Here is a 15502-nt window from a genome sequence, read left to right on the forward strand (position 1 = left end):
TTCGTGACTTCATCTACAAAACACAAAACAAGAATTGAAGATACAAGTATCCAGGTGATTGGTTCTTAAGTTCACGCGGACAGGAATATAAGTATCTAATGAAAGATCTGAAATAGGAATTCATTTCTCAACCTGGAAGACTACGCTCCCTACGATTTCTCTTCTTTATAATCGTCTAAAGAAGTACAGTCTGTTTTTTTTTGTTCTAGAGAAAAGGGATGTAGTGAATGGGTGTTAATTTAGATTACATCATTTTTTCTACTGAAAGTATGAACTGTTTAAATGTTTTAAAAGAAACGGAAATATTCATTGATGAAACAAAAGTATTCTACCTTCCTTACCTATGAATCGCTTGAGGTATTGCGAAATCAACATTTTTGAGAGGGAGTGAGGGAGGAAAAGATCGGGCAAAGCAAGAAGATAAAATGGAAACAAATGATAAAGAATAGTCAGCTGAGGCAATTTGATTGTTTTCTAATTAAAAGAAGCGCAATTCAGTTTTTTTCATGATTTTCAAAAACAAACAAAAAAAAAACAAAACAACCTTAACTGTCATTGACCAGTTGTTTATTATATGGACCCTCTAAAAGAATGCGTTAGTAGAGTTTTATTGTTATGACAAAGTTAAAGCTACAGGCTTTAACTATAACGTTGTTGTGAAATTTTAACACGGAACTGACATCGCGTACGAAAATGTCGCAAAGAAAAAAAGGAGTTAAGAGTAAAACATTTTCTAGCAGTTATTTCATCACCAAACCACTGACGTGTATTTTCCAAGCCAGCAAGAATATGGTAGAATTTTCTCTTTTATTCATCGGAGTCAATCAAATTTTCCAGTCCGCAGCTACAACCAACTGTATGTCTGCAGCTCGTTTGCATCTTGTTTTAAAAACACCTGCCACACCGACATGTGCGTAAAAACCATTTCAAGCCGCCACGCGGTTAAAAATCTCCCTCGTGTCAGCACGTAATTCTTTTCCGCTTCTTTCTTTCCTTCCTCCTCCTCCGCTATGACGTCAAATCTTGCCACGACGTATTAATTTGCATATTTGTCATGCGGTTGCTGCTCTAGTTCCTACACTATGAGGATAGTAAAATATTTTCTGTTATAAAAACTTATATTTGTGTGTGTGTGTGTATGTACTTCACTTGCCACTGGTATTTAACAATGTTGTTTCAAGACAGTTGTGATTGGAGATTGCGCACCTCCTGCCACAAAAATTTAATGCGCAATAAACCCTTCATGGGTATCCATAGTCTGTCCAAGACTGAAGGAGCCTGCTGATATATATATATATATATATATATATATATAATCGGCGAGAAAAATTAGAACTACTATAAAAATGGGGTTACTAGAGAGTATTATATTATATTTCGCCTTTCATTTGATCGAAGACTTTGTTGGGATGGTAGAAATAGCAATAAAAGTAATAAGTAGAAAATATTATGAATAGCGAATCTTCTGACAGAAACTTGTGAAAAATATATTACCTTATGAATAACAGAGGGAACATGAAGAAATGATCGAGATTTTTTCATCACTATTGCTGGAAATCAAAACGAGGCTAGCGACCTCAAAGAGAAAAGCCATAATACTTTGGTTCCACAAATCTCTTTTCCACTGGCAATGAAGACTCAAATTTCTCTCTCTCTCTTATATATATATATATATATATATATATATATATATATATATATATATATATATATATATATATATAATTAGACATCTATACTCGTGTTTTCATAGAACCATTGGAAATCTCAATATTTAAATCAAGAAAAATTAATGCATGTATGAGGTTCGTGTTGCCTTCTATTAATCATTATGGCGTGACCTCTTAATTCTAGTGAAGCAGCTATTATAGTAACTATGAAGTCATATTAGTTGCTTAAGCTAAATATTGAGTAAATTATCTATAGCAGATTTTGCGATTCTTATGTCGATTCAACTTTTGCTTTTGTTTTTATTAATTTGATCTATATCCAATATCTACGTAGCTTCTTGATTGCATTTAACCCTTATTTACAGAGGCATACAGGAGTCTTCGAGGTCTTGTTCTTTAGATGGATTTCTCTGAAACAGCTTCGCAGTCTATTTTATACATAGTGACATGTCTGTGTGTAGGCGATACGGTCTCTACTAAACGACTCGCTCAATTTTGATCTCTAGACTTGATATATAGAAGATTAGGACAAATTCGATTTGGTTTTTAGGGGAAAATAGCTGCTAAAAGGTCAAAATTGAAAAAAAATACAAATTGGTAGACGCACTTCGACTAAACGTGTACGTTCTACGTATACGCACATATATTACGTCTAATTACGTTCATTTTAAAGTTTTTGTATGCATGTGAAGTTGACTTAAATGATAACGAATAACGATAGAGAGCTACGTGTTTTTGTTTCGATTCTAGTTAATGGCCCACATCTCATTAAAAAACAATGTTTGAAATCACAACTATATATTTGGATACAATAAAATAAATGTAAAATTGACTCTGGAATAATAATAATAATAATAATAATAATAATAATAAGAAGAAGAAGAAGAAGAAGAAGAAGAAGAAGAAGAACAAATACAAAATTCGTGTAAACTACATATCATATTTAAACATATTTTACGAACGAGCAATGCGGGGTATCAGATTAGTAATATATAGGCTGTCTCAGAAAATGTACTCACAATTCAAATGGCGAGAAACCCTTTATGAACATAGGGAAATGGAATACCATCAAATACAGAAGACAGATATCGTTGCAAATGTTCAAACTGATGACCATTATTACTTAGATAATGCTGATAACGCGCCCCAAGAAATTTGCAAATGTCACGACATTATAGTACAATTTTAAGATCCACTATAAATATATTATGTAATAAATGCCACTTTAGTTCGTCAGTTAGATAAAGGCGGATGTAACATTATTGTTGATAAATAATGCAATGCCAAATTCGATATTGATCATCATAAATGTGCACGATTAATTTCGTCGACATTTTTACATATTCAATCCTATTAAGATAAGCAATATTCTCCACTCTAAAATTATCTTATTTCCGTCTGCATACACAGAAGTCAAACGATTATTGACTTCCATTATTAGAGAGTTCAGACGCCTTACATTTTAGCCCAACCTCCATAGCAGATATTTATAGCGTGTCATTTGCTTTAGAATAAGATTAACGCGTGTCTTCACAAACCCCAACGAGTAATAGTACTAAAATAACTATGATAATGTTTAAGGCGGGGAGAGACTATGCTGTAAAAGTTTTGAATAAGCAAAGTATCGATAATCGATATGAATGATTGCAGTAAACCCCGGAACGTTAGGAATAATTGATGTTTTTTTTTCCTTCTGATTAAAGAGGTTATTACTAAGAAATAAACGCTGAGAAAATAATTCTTCGAAAGTGAATGAAAACAAGACATTTACGCAGTCCAATAGAGGAAATAACGAGGTAGAAAAGACACATTGAAAAATACGAGGCCGACAGTTTTCCTTGTCTTCATTTCTGTTTGTAAATAATAAATAAAAAAACTGCAAACTGGTTAGAGTAACTCATTATAATGTCATCAATTTTACGTTGTTTTATTCTTCTTTGTCATCGAGTCCAACAGAAGTACACACTTAGTTATCGAACAGAAATAATTACAATTCGGTGAATGACTAAAGTCACAGATAATATTCGTCATTATATTTTAGTAATGAGAAAAATAAGAAAGATACATACGAGAAAAAAGTTCCAGAACAAGTTTTGCCGAATTCAATATATTGTTTCTTCTAGTATTTATTCCATATAACTATGTCAGATTTATGGATGTATTACTGAGTGGGGAATATATAGAGATGTGAACTAATTGTTGATTTTCTTAATTTGATTTCGTTAAAGTTTATTTTATTTACGGTATAACGAGCTATTACTTTAACTTGAATAACTTAAAAATATTACATGAAAAAGTTAATTTAAAAGACAAGTCCGATTGTAAATTAGAACAGACAGTCGGTATGTATTTGAAAATTAAAGTCCAAATCGTTATTTTTATCGACACGAATTAATGGATATTCGTTGAAACATTATTTTGCTTTATTTAGTCGTGTGTTGACAATTTGCAATTAATAATTTAATATTGAATATATTTAACTTGATTGTTTTACCTCAAATTCTGATTGATTTCGGTAGCTCTTTTGCTTTTCGACAGGTACTATGTTCATAATCGGAGCGGAAGCGAATAAAAACGAAAATGCTGAAACCAAGTATTAAAACCTATTAAACAATGATCTATCGATTCTTTACCAAACGCTCCAACCAGTATGCCAAATGAGCCAGTAAGTTAAAAGAAACTCCCCCATATATATATATATATATATATATATATATATATATATATATATATATATATATATATATATATATATATATTACAATCTCTCAAGAAAAGAATTCATACCCATTATCATAGCCAGAAAGAATGGCCATAAAAGCATTTCGCTTTGAAGTTTCATATTTTGCCTATTCTCTTTGTATAAAATTTTGTCGCTGACACAAAATATTTTACATTATTTTCATGTACATCTTTTTTTAATGATCAAAAATATAACTGTTACTTTTATCATAGCTTATGTCATACAGGTTCATATTAAAAAGATACTGCAAATATTTTAAGGGGCTTCTTTTTAATGCATTAGATGTGCTAATAGATAGAGTTATCCCCCTTGAATAGAATTATCGCCCTTGGAAGAATTATTGTGTAGAAAATGTGCTAAGTAGAGAAAATACAACAACAGTGATATTCGTTAGAAAACTGTTAATGACCGTAGATCTTGCCACTAGTAATGGGGTCTCACTACAGTATACTATGTAATTTTGTAAAATTTGTTTATATTTCAAATTATCTGCATTTAGTTAATTTTGATTAACCCTACATTGTTACATCTGACTATAAATTATTAGGCTATTATTTTTTCTTATCTTCCTTTAGAAATATCCAAAATAAAATGCATTTGTAAAATGTCGGCTATAACCCGTATGGAAACAGACACTTTTGCTTCTAGACTAAATTACAAGTCATTAACTAACCAAAGAAATATGATGTCAACTCTCAAAGAATTTTCACATTTCCTTATAGTATTCTTTTATATTTTCATGGATATGATATTTATCTCTCTCCCACATCGAGAAACTGCGACACAAAAATAAAAAAGTGTGGTTAAAGAACCTGCGTCCTAAAAGAGGAACACTATGGTCTGCAAAAGATGATTGGATAGCCCCGTGTGCATTCCCTGGTAAGGACGATTCGGGCGATTATCAGTAAACAAGCCCATTTCGCAAAGAGAGAAGGCAACGTTTGGGAGGGTGGACCAGCAATATAGTGCAATTAACAGGAAATGGCTATGTCAGAAATTGCTTTGTCTCTGTTGGTACCGAGGGAAATTACCATAGAATGACAGTTTCCCTTTCAGCTCATATTTCCTGCCCTTGCTGTTCGTTTAATAATGTTTCTTATTTGTGTGGGATACGTTTCTTCTAGAAATGCTACGATTAAGAAATAGAATGCATTTCTTTTTATCAAGGTAGGATTCCTCACATCAATTTAAGATAAATTATTTTTGAAACATTGTTTAGCATACAATAATGTATACTGTTGAACTTGAAGCTATTTCGTTTCGATCAATTGCTGTGTTGTATCGCCTCTCTTATATATGCAAAGTAGGTTTTGCACTCGATATTTAAGCTCTTTTAGAGCCCATATTTACCAGATATCGTAAAGTTTTTGATAATCGATACCATTTTTTATTCCTGATTTTATTTATTATCATGGCATCAAATGAATTATTGTAAAAAAAAAAATGTGTTTAAGTCATCTATCGTAATCATAGCTAGCATTTTGTAGGACTTAGGATTCGTACTTAAAAACGTTAAATTGCTACCAATCTCTATAGTGATCAGAAAATAAGATCATCTTACATTAAATTTATATAAGAAACTGTTTCCTTAGTCTAAATTCTAAACTAATTGTTTTCCTTTTTTAAGGTGTTTACATTTAATCGACTACACGTAAACTCATTTTTTGTTGGGGAGCATCAGCGAAGTGTTGTAATCTTCAAATCTACTAAGGCAACCAACATTATTGCTATGGTCTTTCTTATATGTTAATCGCAAATAAATAGAATAAAGTCGTAAGCAATTCAAAAATTCAAATTAACCGAAACGAAATTACTTCAGCGAATGATATATCAAATGTACACGATTATAAAATGTAATTAAAAAATTAGTGTTGAAACTCTCATTGATATCAGACTATTTCTTGCTTGTAATTTATTTGTACTCAAAGTAATATTGCTTGTATTTAAAATTACTTCCCCTTAGTTTATTTTGATTAAACAATAATTATCACTTATTATAATTAGCGAAATGTGTTGTTTTCTAAAATATGATTTCAATATTAAGTTACTTAACAAATGAAAAATGGCCGAACAGTTACATATGAACGGCATTTTTTTTAATAGGAATTGGATTAATTGCGTATATATTTAAAATTACTCCCCCTTGGTTTATTTTGATTAAACAATAACTATCACTTATTGTAATTAGCGAAATGTGTTTTTCTCTAAAATATTATTTCAATATTAGGTTACTTAACAAATGAAAAATGGCCGAACAGTTACATATGAACGGCATATTTTTTTTAATTGGAATTGGATTAATTGAGCATATAGAGACTTAATAGGTGTGAATAAACACACCACAAAAATAATTCATATAGTTTATTTTGTATATTCCGACATTTTTGTTTTCACGACTGTTATCTTTTTTGATTGTTAATACCAAGAGCAGCACAAAGTAGCAACAAAAGTATGCAACCCTGGTGTTTTTTATACTAATTGGTATATACTCTTATTTTAAATCTCAATGTATATAATTATATAACATGACCCAAAGGATCATTAGTTTTGGAGGAATCTATATTATGCGTTAATCTATAGATAGATTATTCTGCGTCAAATAGCTAGAACTCATTCTGTTGATCAAGCGATTTACAAAACCATGAAACATAATTAACTTCATAGAGGTTAGATCGACTAGAACCATTTGACAAAAATCTTTATCAATGATTAAAGGGGTCTATTTGCTTCGTTCATGTTTTTATGTTGAATAAAATGACCTAGTCCTATCAGGACCTACTGGAAATCATATTTTTAATGATAATAAGTATGTCTATTCACTTCTGTCATGGCAAAGTATAGATAATTTGAATATATAGTTATTCGATTTATTAATATTTTAAATTGCTTACATCTGCTCTTATAACACTCTAAGTAAACGAAAATCTAAAAAATTTCATGTGTTTTTAAAACGTGTTTTTTTTACATTAACTATTTCGGCGTGTAATCCAATAAAATGGATGTAACAAAACAGGTAAATAAAGAACAATTTACTACATATACAAATATTTCAAACTATAAACAAAACGAATGCTTACAAAGAATAAAAGTATATTAGTTTTCTTTTGTAGTATCTGAAAATTTCCGAATTTTACAAATGAAGAGTTATAATTTGCATTATTCTCTACTTTTAACCATATTCTCACAATATATTCTCGATACAGTCTCAAAGTACATTTGGTCAACATAATAAATCTACACATAATTTTAAATTCCAAAGTTTGTCCTAAATATCTCAGTTCAACAGAATGCAACTGGAAAAAGTCGAAAGTTACAACGGTGGAAACGTTATAAAATAACCTTAAAGAAGAAAATAGTGGTCCGAATAATTTGCATGATACATAATATTTGACAGTTAAATATCGAATGCTTTGCATGTGTCTGAATGATAATCGGGCATTTGACAATGTTAATGAGGATCCTATAGTTGAGTGAATTTATTAAATAATTTGATAACTGATGATATTTTCTAGTATATGATAATGTTTAATAATATATGAATAACAATTTTCGGATTATTTGAGAACGTTATATATATATTCTTAATTTTTAAAAGATTGCATTTTAATGGCCTCCCACGAGGTTAAAGTTAAATGCAAAGACTAAATCGTTAAATATGAGTGGTGCGTTATTTATGAATGATAACCTTGCTTGTTCTGTGGTTCGGGAATATATATATATATATATATATATATATATATATATATATATATATATATACGGCTACTTTCTGTCAAATTCGTGAATAATACACTGTAATACATTGCTTAATGTTGCTTTAATAATATACCCAATAATGATATTGATATGATACATGATATACTGATTGATCAATAGTTCCATTTAACTTAATAAATGTTTCAATGAATTGTTGACTACTATAAAAAAATCAAATAAGCAATTGTTAAAAAAAAGGTGAAAAACAGCGACTAATTGCTGTTGTGACTTCATTGGCGCCCACCTGTTTCTTCTGGCATGTGACCAATGTCTCCCTCACTCCAGCCATGGCCACTGTCGTTATTCGAAGAGCCGGTGGACAGCTCGCTGCGACAGTCGTAAGTGGGCGCCACGCCCACGTGACTTGTCTTGCCGTCTTGGACAGACATCTGCGAAGGAACCGAACACAGAAACATCAAGAATCATAGATAGTACCCGCCCTGAGCCGATACACCCCACAAACAAAACAAGTGAAAAACAATTAAAAAAAACAAAAAAAAAAAAACAAGGCTCATCCACCCTCTCCCATCATTGTTCTACGCAAGTCGGTTTGGATTGCTACTTCATGCAAACTCGTCTCTGTTCGGGTCAGGTGATTTTTGTCTCGAACAACTAGACACGTCGCCTCCATTCATATTTGTGTATCCTCACACTAATGCAGCACGTATTTATATATGAAAATCAAATTCAATTTAAATAACGAAATCTCTCAAACATATACCATTACACATGGTGGTTCGAATGTCTAGTTATGCAACCAAAAAGTAACAGCAATAGAGAAGCAAGATCTTTTTAAAAGAAAGTCAGGTCATATCAAAGTCTGAAAGCCACGCAAGGATAAGGGTTAATGATTGTCAGGTGACTGGCAATACAATACCATGATGTCCAGTAATATAAATTGCGTGGAATTTTATTATTTATGTAGACGGCTGAAGAAGAATTTGTTTACATTGGACTTAAAAGCGACCATGTTTAGTAAACTAGCAATCAGACCCACGGTATTGTGTTCCATAGAGGACAAGTTATAGTAACTGCGATCATGGAATTTTATGTTTAGTATAGCCACAGATATTGAGCAAGCGAAATTGTTGACAGCGGTTGTGGCTAGATCAACAAAATAATTATCCCTCACTCCAACCATGACCAATGTCGTTATCTGAAGCGCTGTTGGACAGGTCAGCCCGACAATTATAAATGACGGCATTTACTAGACGTGAAGTAGTTTACACATCTGCAAGGGAATCAAGCATGACATATAATGGATCCAGTTTATTCACTTTCATTGGCACCGAGAATCTCTCTATGAACATTGTCATTTTTGTGACAGACAATGATTCAGCGCTTGATAAGTGTGATATTTCGAAAATCTGCGCTTTAATGATTGCTTAGCTATTGTTGCTCCGATTTGGTAACGGTAAAAAGACTTTCTGGTCATCCTTTATATTAATCATCCCCAAATATTAATCAAGTCTACACCAGCCGTGACAGAGGCTTATACGTATACTCTCAATGTAAACTCCTATTGTTTTCACTCGTTTCTTTCTGCGTTGTGTATTCCTCTTGTTCCTTCATATGTTGATAAATTATTCCGTTTTTTAGCTAACGCTTTTAAGTGAGTTTTTTTTTCAATGCCATGTTTCTATTAGATATTATACACCTGTGCACCAATTGTCACAGCTGGCTTAGACAAGGTTCGCGTTTAATCGAAATGGAGACAAATTATAGGTGGTTTCCGTCGGTATAAAACTTTGATTTTCACATATAAATGCTTGCAGGTTGGGTAAGAATTAATTACAGCATCAATTCTTATTCAAATATTCTAATAATAGTTATTGAAAAATTAATCCACGGTATCGCTAACAAAATCATATTTTTTTGTATCCCAACCATATGTAATAAAGATAGAACTTTGTTTTATGTCTGACTTGTTCAGCACGTTTCATGATAAATGTTTATGTCAGTTACATGATAATCACATCGAAATACGTGAAAAATTGTCAAGTTTGACAATTCTCTTCTGATCTGATCTGTAATATCTTCCTTCAGTTCAGGAATATACCAGAGGTTGTTCTTCTAGATATTATCTTTAGAATAACTCTTCAAAAAATTCCTAGTGTTTAAAGTTCGTTGAGGGATGCCCATTTATTTACTGATGAGACGACTACGAAAGTGACCCTCTATATCATTGAACTGCGATCTGTTTGCCATTCATAAGAGATCAGCTATGGAATAAAATTATTTGTACTAAACAAAGTTGCATACAAAGAATGTAAACATTAACGATTTCATTTTTGTGCTACTCTTGTATGTATCACGTCTTTATAAATGTTCGAGCTATTTAGCCCCTCCTCAGAAAAAGAGGTTGCGTATTAATCTGACGGGCCTTCAGGCTTCTTGATCCCAACCTCGAGTCAGGCATATAATTGACCACAACTCCACCAGCACTAGCCTCACTAGCGTGGGGTGGAATCACCAGAAGCTTGGAATAATCATCGATCTCTCAACTGACAGCTTAGTGCAGCAATGGATCACTTATTGGAAGAAATCGCTGCCTCTTTGATTTAGTTCTTATAGATTTCATCTATACATTGATAACAGGTTGTCTTTTCTCTTTTTAAATTCTTCTTTAAAGTAATTAAAATTGATGTAAGCAAGTTAATTGATGAAGCAGAGATCTTAATTGATTTAACGTTAATTATATGTCAGGCAGGTATTAAAAAAGAAAGCAAAAAAAAAACCCCAAAACAACAAAAACAAATTCGACTGAATTTATCATGAAGGCGACAGTCTTGTTTAGTTCTCGTCTAAGTTGAAAAAATGAAGCAGGTGGTGGAAAAATGGGAATGGGGTGGTGGTTATGTCGCTAGTTGTAAAAGCGCTCATGTGTTATATATTCTGAAACTATAGAATTTTGAATAAACAATTTAATTGGGTTCAGTTGAGGTCTTTTTTTTTAATAGTCGCAAATTAATCATTTAAAGAGATCGTATGTGAAACCGAGCAAAATTGTTACGCACAATTCGAAGTACTTATTACGAAAAGTTAACCATATTCTTTCAATTAATATTAGGCGCACCTGCACACACAAACACACACACACACGCACACATATGTGTGTGTGTGTGTGTGTGTGTGTGTGTGATGTCCCAATATTATGTATACACATTTTGGATCGTTAAAACGAGATTAGAATAGAGATAGAATAAGCATACATATTAAATACAGCAAAATTTATTCAAAGAATATTGTTCGCTTGCTTCTTTCAATTTTTATAAAATTGCTTCAAGTTCCCTTTTTGTGTACTAATGAATAACTGCTAATTAAGGTCAAAAGTCTACTCGAGGATAATTGGTTAACGAGCGTGCCATGTACGCAGTCAGACGACACTGAATATTTTTAGCGATGGTTTAAACTAGGAAAATTATTTAACTTATAAATCGGCAAATATTTATTAACATTGGACATAAAAATCACCATGTTGTAGTCAACTGGGAAGCCACCTTGTGGTATTTTGTTTCAGAGGTGAGTAGTTATTTAAAAAGAACTTGGCTCAGGAATGTTTCGTTTAGTTTCAGGTACACAAAGAAAATAAAAAAGAAAACTATTTATAGTGGTTGTAATTAAACGAGTTTTTATTGTGGCCACAAACTGAAATCCAATCGTGTCAAATTTCGTAAGGTTATCAATTAAAGACGAGTGTGTATCGGAATAAATGCTGCAGGATATTTAAAGTATATTTGCTTCAGGATATTAAAAGTATATTCAGCAAATCGCGTTAGGGTTAGGTTTTATTTTATAAACATTCTGAAACCATCACAAAGACCATTTACCTTTATTACAAGTTAATAGTCTATGCTTTTCCTAACTTTATCGTCAGTAATTTAAATGAATATGCTTACTCCTTTACGATTCTATCAATCTTCGTATTATTTGGACTCACCGGACTATTGTTCTCATCTTAAGTGTGCTTTTTGTAAGGACCCGTAGCTCAGTGATTAGAGTACTTGGAAACATCACTTGTAAAGAGTGATATTCTCCTGAAGGTTGAAAGTTCAATCCTCAGTGTTGGCGACGGAAAAATACAATTGCCAATTACTTAGGACCTCTATCCAGTCATGGCTGACAGAATAAGAGCACGCTACCAACGTGAAGTAAATAGTGGGTTCAGCTCGAAATTTCGTTCGAATTCCCGAGTTCGACAGAAACATTCCAGAGTTCGCCAAGATACATCTGAAGAAGGTTGGAGGTTATATCCACCGAAATGTTGCAAAAATCACACTCAAGATGAGAACAGTATTCTGATGAATCCAAATAATACGAATAATCAATGCTCATCTCAAAATTTAAGAGAATTCTATCCATCATGTTTTCAAGTCAGAAAGCAGTGAATTGGACAAATTATAGCGATTCAAAATGTATACATTTTTGAGAGACGCATTATAGATGTTTTATATTTTGCTATCTTGTTAAATAAATTCTCAAAATCAAAAATACAGCATTAATATAAGGAAAAACAAATTACGAAAACTATTAAAATATGTTATTTATTCATCGAAAATTCAAGAATAATAGATATAAAAAATATCTTTATTCCTGAATCCATTTTATTCGTACTATTTCTTGTTTTTGAATGTTTGATGAATTGATAATGTAAATTTCTTTCGTTGTTTATAATGTAGTTTTGGAAAAATCGGTCCACATTGTTCAATTCCATTTCTAAGAGCATAAGATACTTTGTCCATATCATTCTATACAATAATTTGATTAGCCATTGATAATTTTATTTTTACAAAAAGGAACACGGAAAAAATTTGCCTGATGAGCAAAAAAATATCACCTTTATATCGCCTCTCAGTCAGTGGTATCAGGCAAAATCTATAGTGTCTACGTAGCACCAATATTATTGATGGCTGATCAAATTATGGTATATATGATATGAAGTATGTGAATAAGATTACCGCGAAATTGCAAAGTATAAGCATTTTAATGATTTCAATGTAAAATATTTAGATATTCAATTTGGGGTAGAATTTTATTTTGATTATTTATTTAAAAGTGTTTAAACTAGTAAGTATGTTACCGTTATTATATATATATATATATTTATATATATATATATATATATATATATATATAGTAATTTATAAAATATATATGGCGATTAAGCTACACTGAATATTCTGCGTTTCATCCAACTATAGCATAAGCCTGACGAATCCTATAGTTGGATGAAACGCAGAATATTCAGTGTAGCTTAATCGCCATATATATTTTATAAATTACTAACTAGCTCTACCTACGTATTGAGCACTTTTGAAGTAAATACTTAAAGTTTACGCATAAATCTATACTTTCGTATATTAAATTTATGTGAATAAATGAAGTAGTTATATATATATATATCTTTATATATATATATATATATATATATATATATATATATATATAAAGATGCTAAATAAGTGAATTCTTTTCAAGAAATCTGAATAGAATGCTTAAAGTTAGCGTTATATTTCAAGGGGCGTCAAAAGTGCTTATATAATTAAATTATGCTTTCATTTGCTCGGCTCCAACAACTTCTGTAATAATGATGAGTAAAAGTTAGATTATATAGCACGTAGGCTGTTTTTATATATATATATATATATATATATATATATATATATATATATATATATATATATATATAATAGTGGTACAAAAGATAAGAACCCATAATATTGGTTTCGAGCCGAAATTGTTTTTGAAAACGAAACATCATAGTGTCATGTTGATAGGTGCTGATCTGTTTATAACAGTATAAATAAATAAATAAATATAATGCTCTTGTTATTCAATTTTGCTTTGTTTCTTTTAATCAAACTATATATACACATTATATATATATATATATATATATATATATATATATATATAATAATCACAAAAATATCATTATTTATTTTTAGACTATATACAAAAACAATGTATAGGCATATAAAACCATGAATTTTCGAAGTCTGATACGCAATCTAGCTTGTGGACAAGAAATTCCGCTCTCGTCCACTGATTAATCTGGAATGGGCATTTGGCTGATAAGAGAACGATAGCGAATTTCTCGTCCTTGAGCCAGATTCATGTGTAATATCATCATGTAATGTGTGGTAAAAAGTTATTTGTTTTGAAATAGCGTGTTTCTCAGTTAGACAAGTAGATAACCTATACCGTTTTAATATCATAAGCTATTTCTACAATTAAAAGCGTGATATTAGCAGTATTAGTTTACCATTGCAATTTAAAAACCCATTACATTTTGAAGAAGGGAGAGAACTCATATTAGTAATTAATTTCTAATGGTATTAATCATTATTCCTAAAATACTACTAAAAAAATAATACTTACAATTGTTTAGTTTTGTTTGATTCAGTGTCATATATTAGTTTGATATTAGTTAAGTCATTACAAACCTTTTAAAATTGCATGATCATTCAATTTTTTAATTGTGTCCGTTCGATAAAAAAAATGATTACAAATTTTAGTAAGATTAAGTGTTTCTAAAATAAACATAAGTAAATTTTAAAGAGTAAATCTTGTCAAAGTGTCTTTTTTTTACAAGGGTGTCACCACTTATCAAAGCCCAGAGGCCACTCGAGGATAAGGGTTAATAGGCATACATAAGTCATTGTGATTTTAGCATAGTAAACAGTGGGAATTTTGTAACTTGGATTACTTAGGGGGACGATTCAATTAGAACTTGTTCACATTGGACTTTTTCTTTTTTTTTTCATAGGTATCAACTCATTATCAAGGCCAAGATGCCACTCAAGGATAAGGGTTAAAGAGTGTACAGTAGAAATTGGACAATATCAATGTCTTATCAGTAAATATTTGAATGCATGAACAAATAAATGAATTCATACTTTTTTCTGATACTTAATAACGTTTTTTGAATTTTGTTTATTCTTGGACCCTATATTAATTGCAATATTTCGGTTGGTTTGTTCGGAACATTTTGCAATTACATATTCCCTCACATCTATTGTATGCGCTCGATAAAATATGCTAACAAGTTTTTGTTAATCTATATATTAATACGATAGTGTGTGTTATTGTCTGTGTCACGCTTACATCCGGGTCGTTTAATTGTTATGCACTTCCATTTCTTGTAATAAATATTTTACCAAGCATTCATAAGTTTTAGTTTCGGTGTCGGTTACACCAGATGGCACTCAAGTCATGTAATTTTTTTATAAATAATTTTACGAAGAATTCCATATAACTCTTGGTTTCGGTTTCGATTATAGCTGAAGGAACTAAAGTTATATTATAAGTTTTGGATTTGGGATTCGGTTTC

The 15502-nt window shown here is 31.1% G+C and overlaps 1 protein-coding gene across 6 annotated transcripts in view; it reads right to left on the reverse strand.

The window, feature by feature from the left end:
- The window catches only part of LOC145263121 (protocadherin-7-like), a 391269-nt gene that overhangs the window by 84954 nt on the left and 290813 nt on the right, over positions 1-15502 (reverse strand). For all 6 annotated transcript variants that reach the window (XM_080120396.1, XM_080120104.1, XM_080120197.1 and 3 more), the window contains one exon: positions 8414-8558. In XM_080120396.1, coding sequence (XP_079976522.1) covers positions 8414-8558 — 145 coding nt within the window. The remainder of the gene's footprint in view (positions 1-8413; positions 8559-15502) is intronic.

Source organism: Euprymna scolopes, chromosome 1 (assembly GCF_053919585.1).
Source record: "Euprymna scolopes isolate OS-2025 chromosome 1, ASM5391958v1, whole genome shotgun sequence".
Lineage (NCBI taxonomy): Eukaryota > Metazoa > Mollusca > Cephalopoda > Sepiida > Sepiolidae > Euprymna > Euprymna scolopes.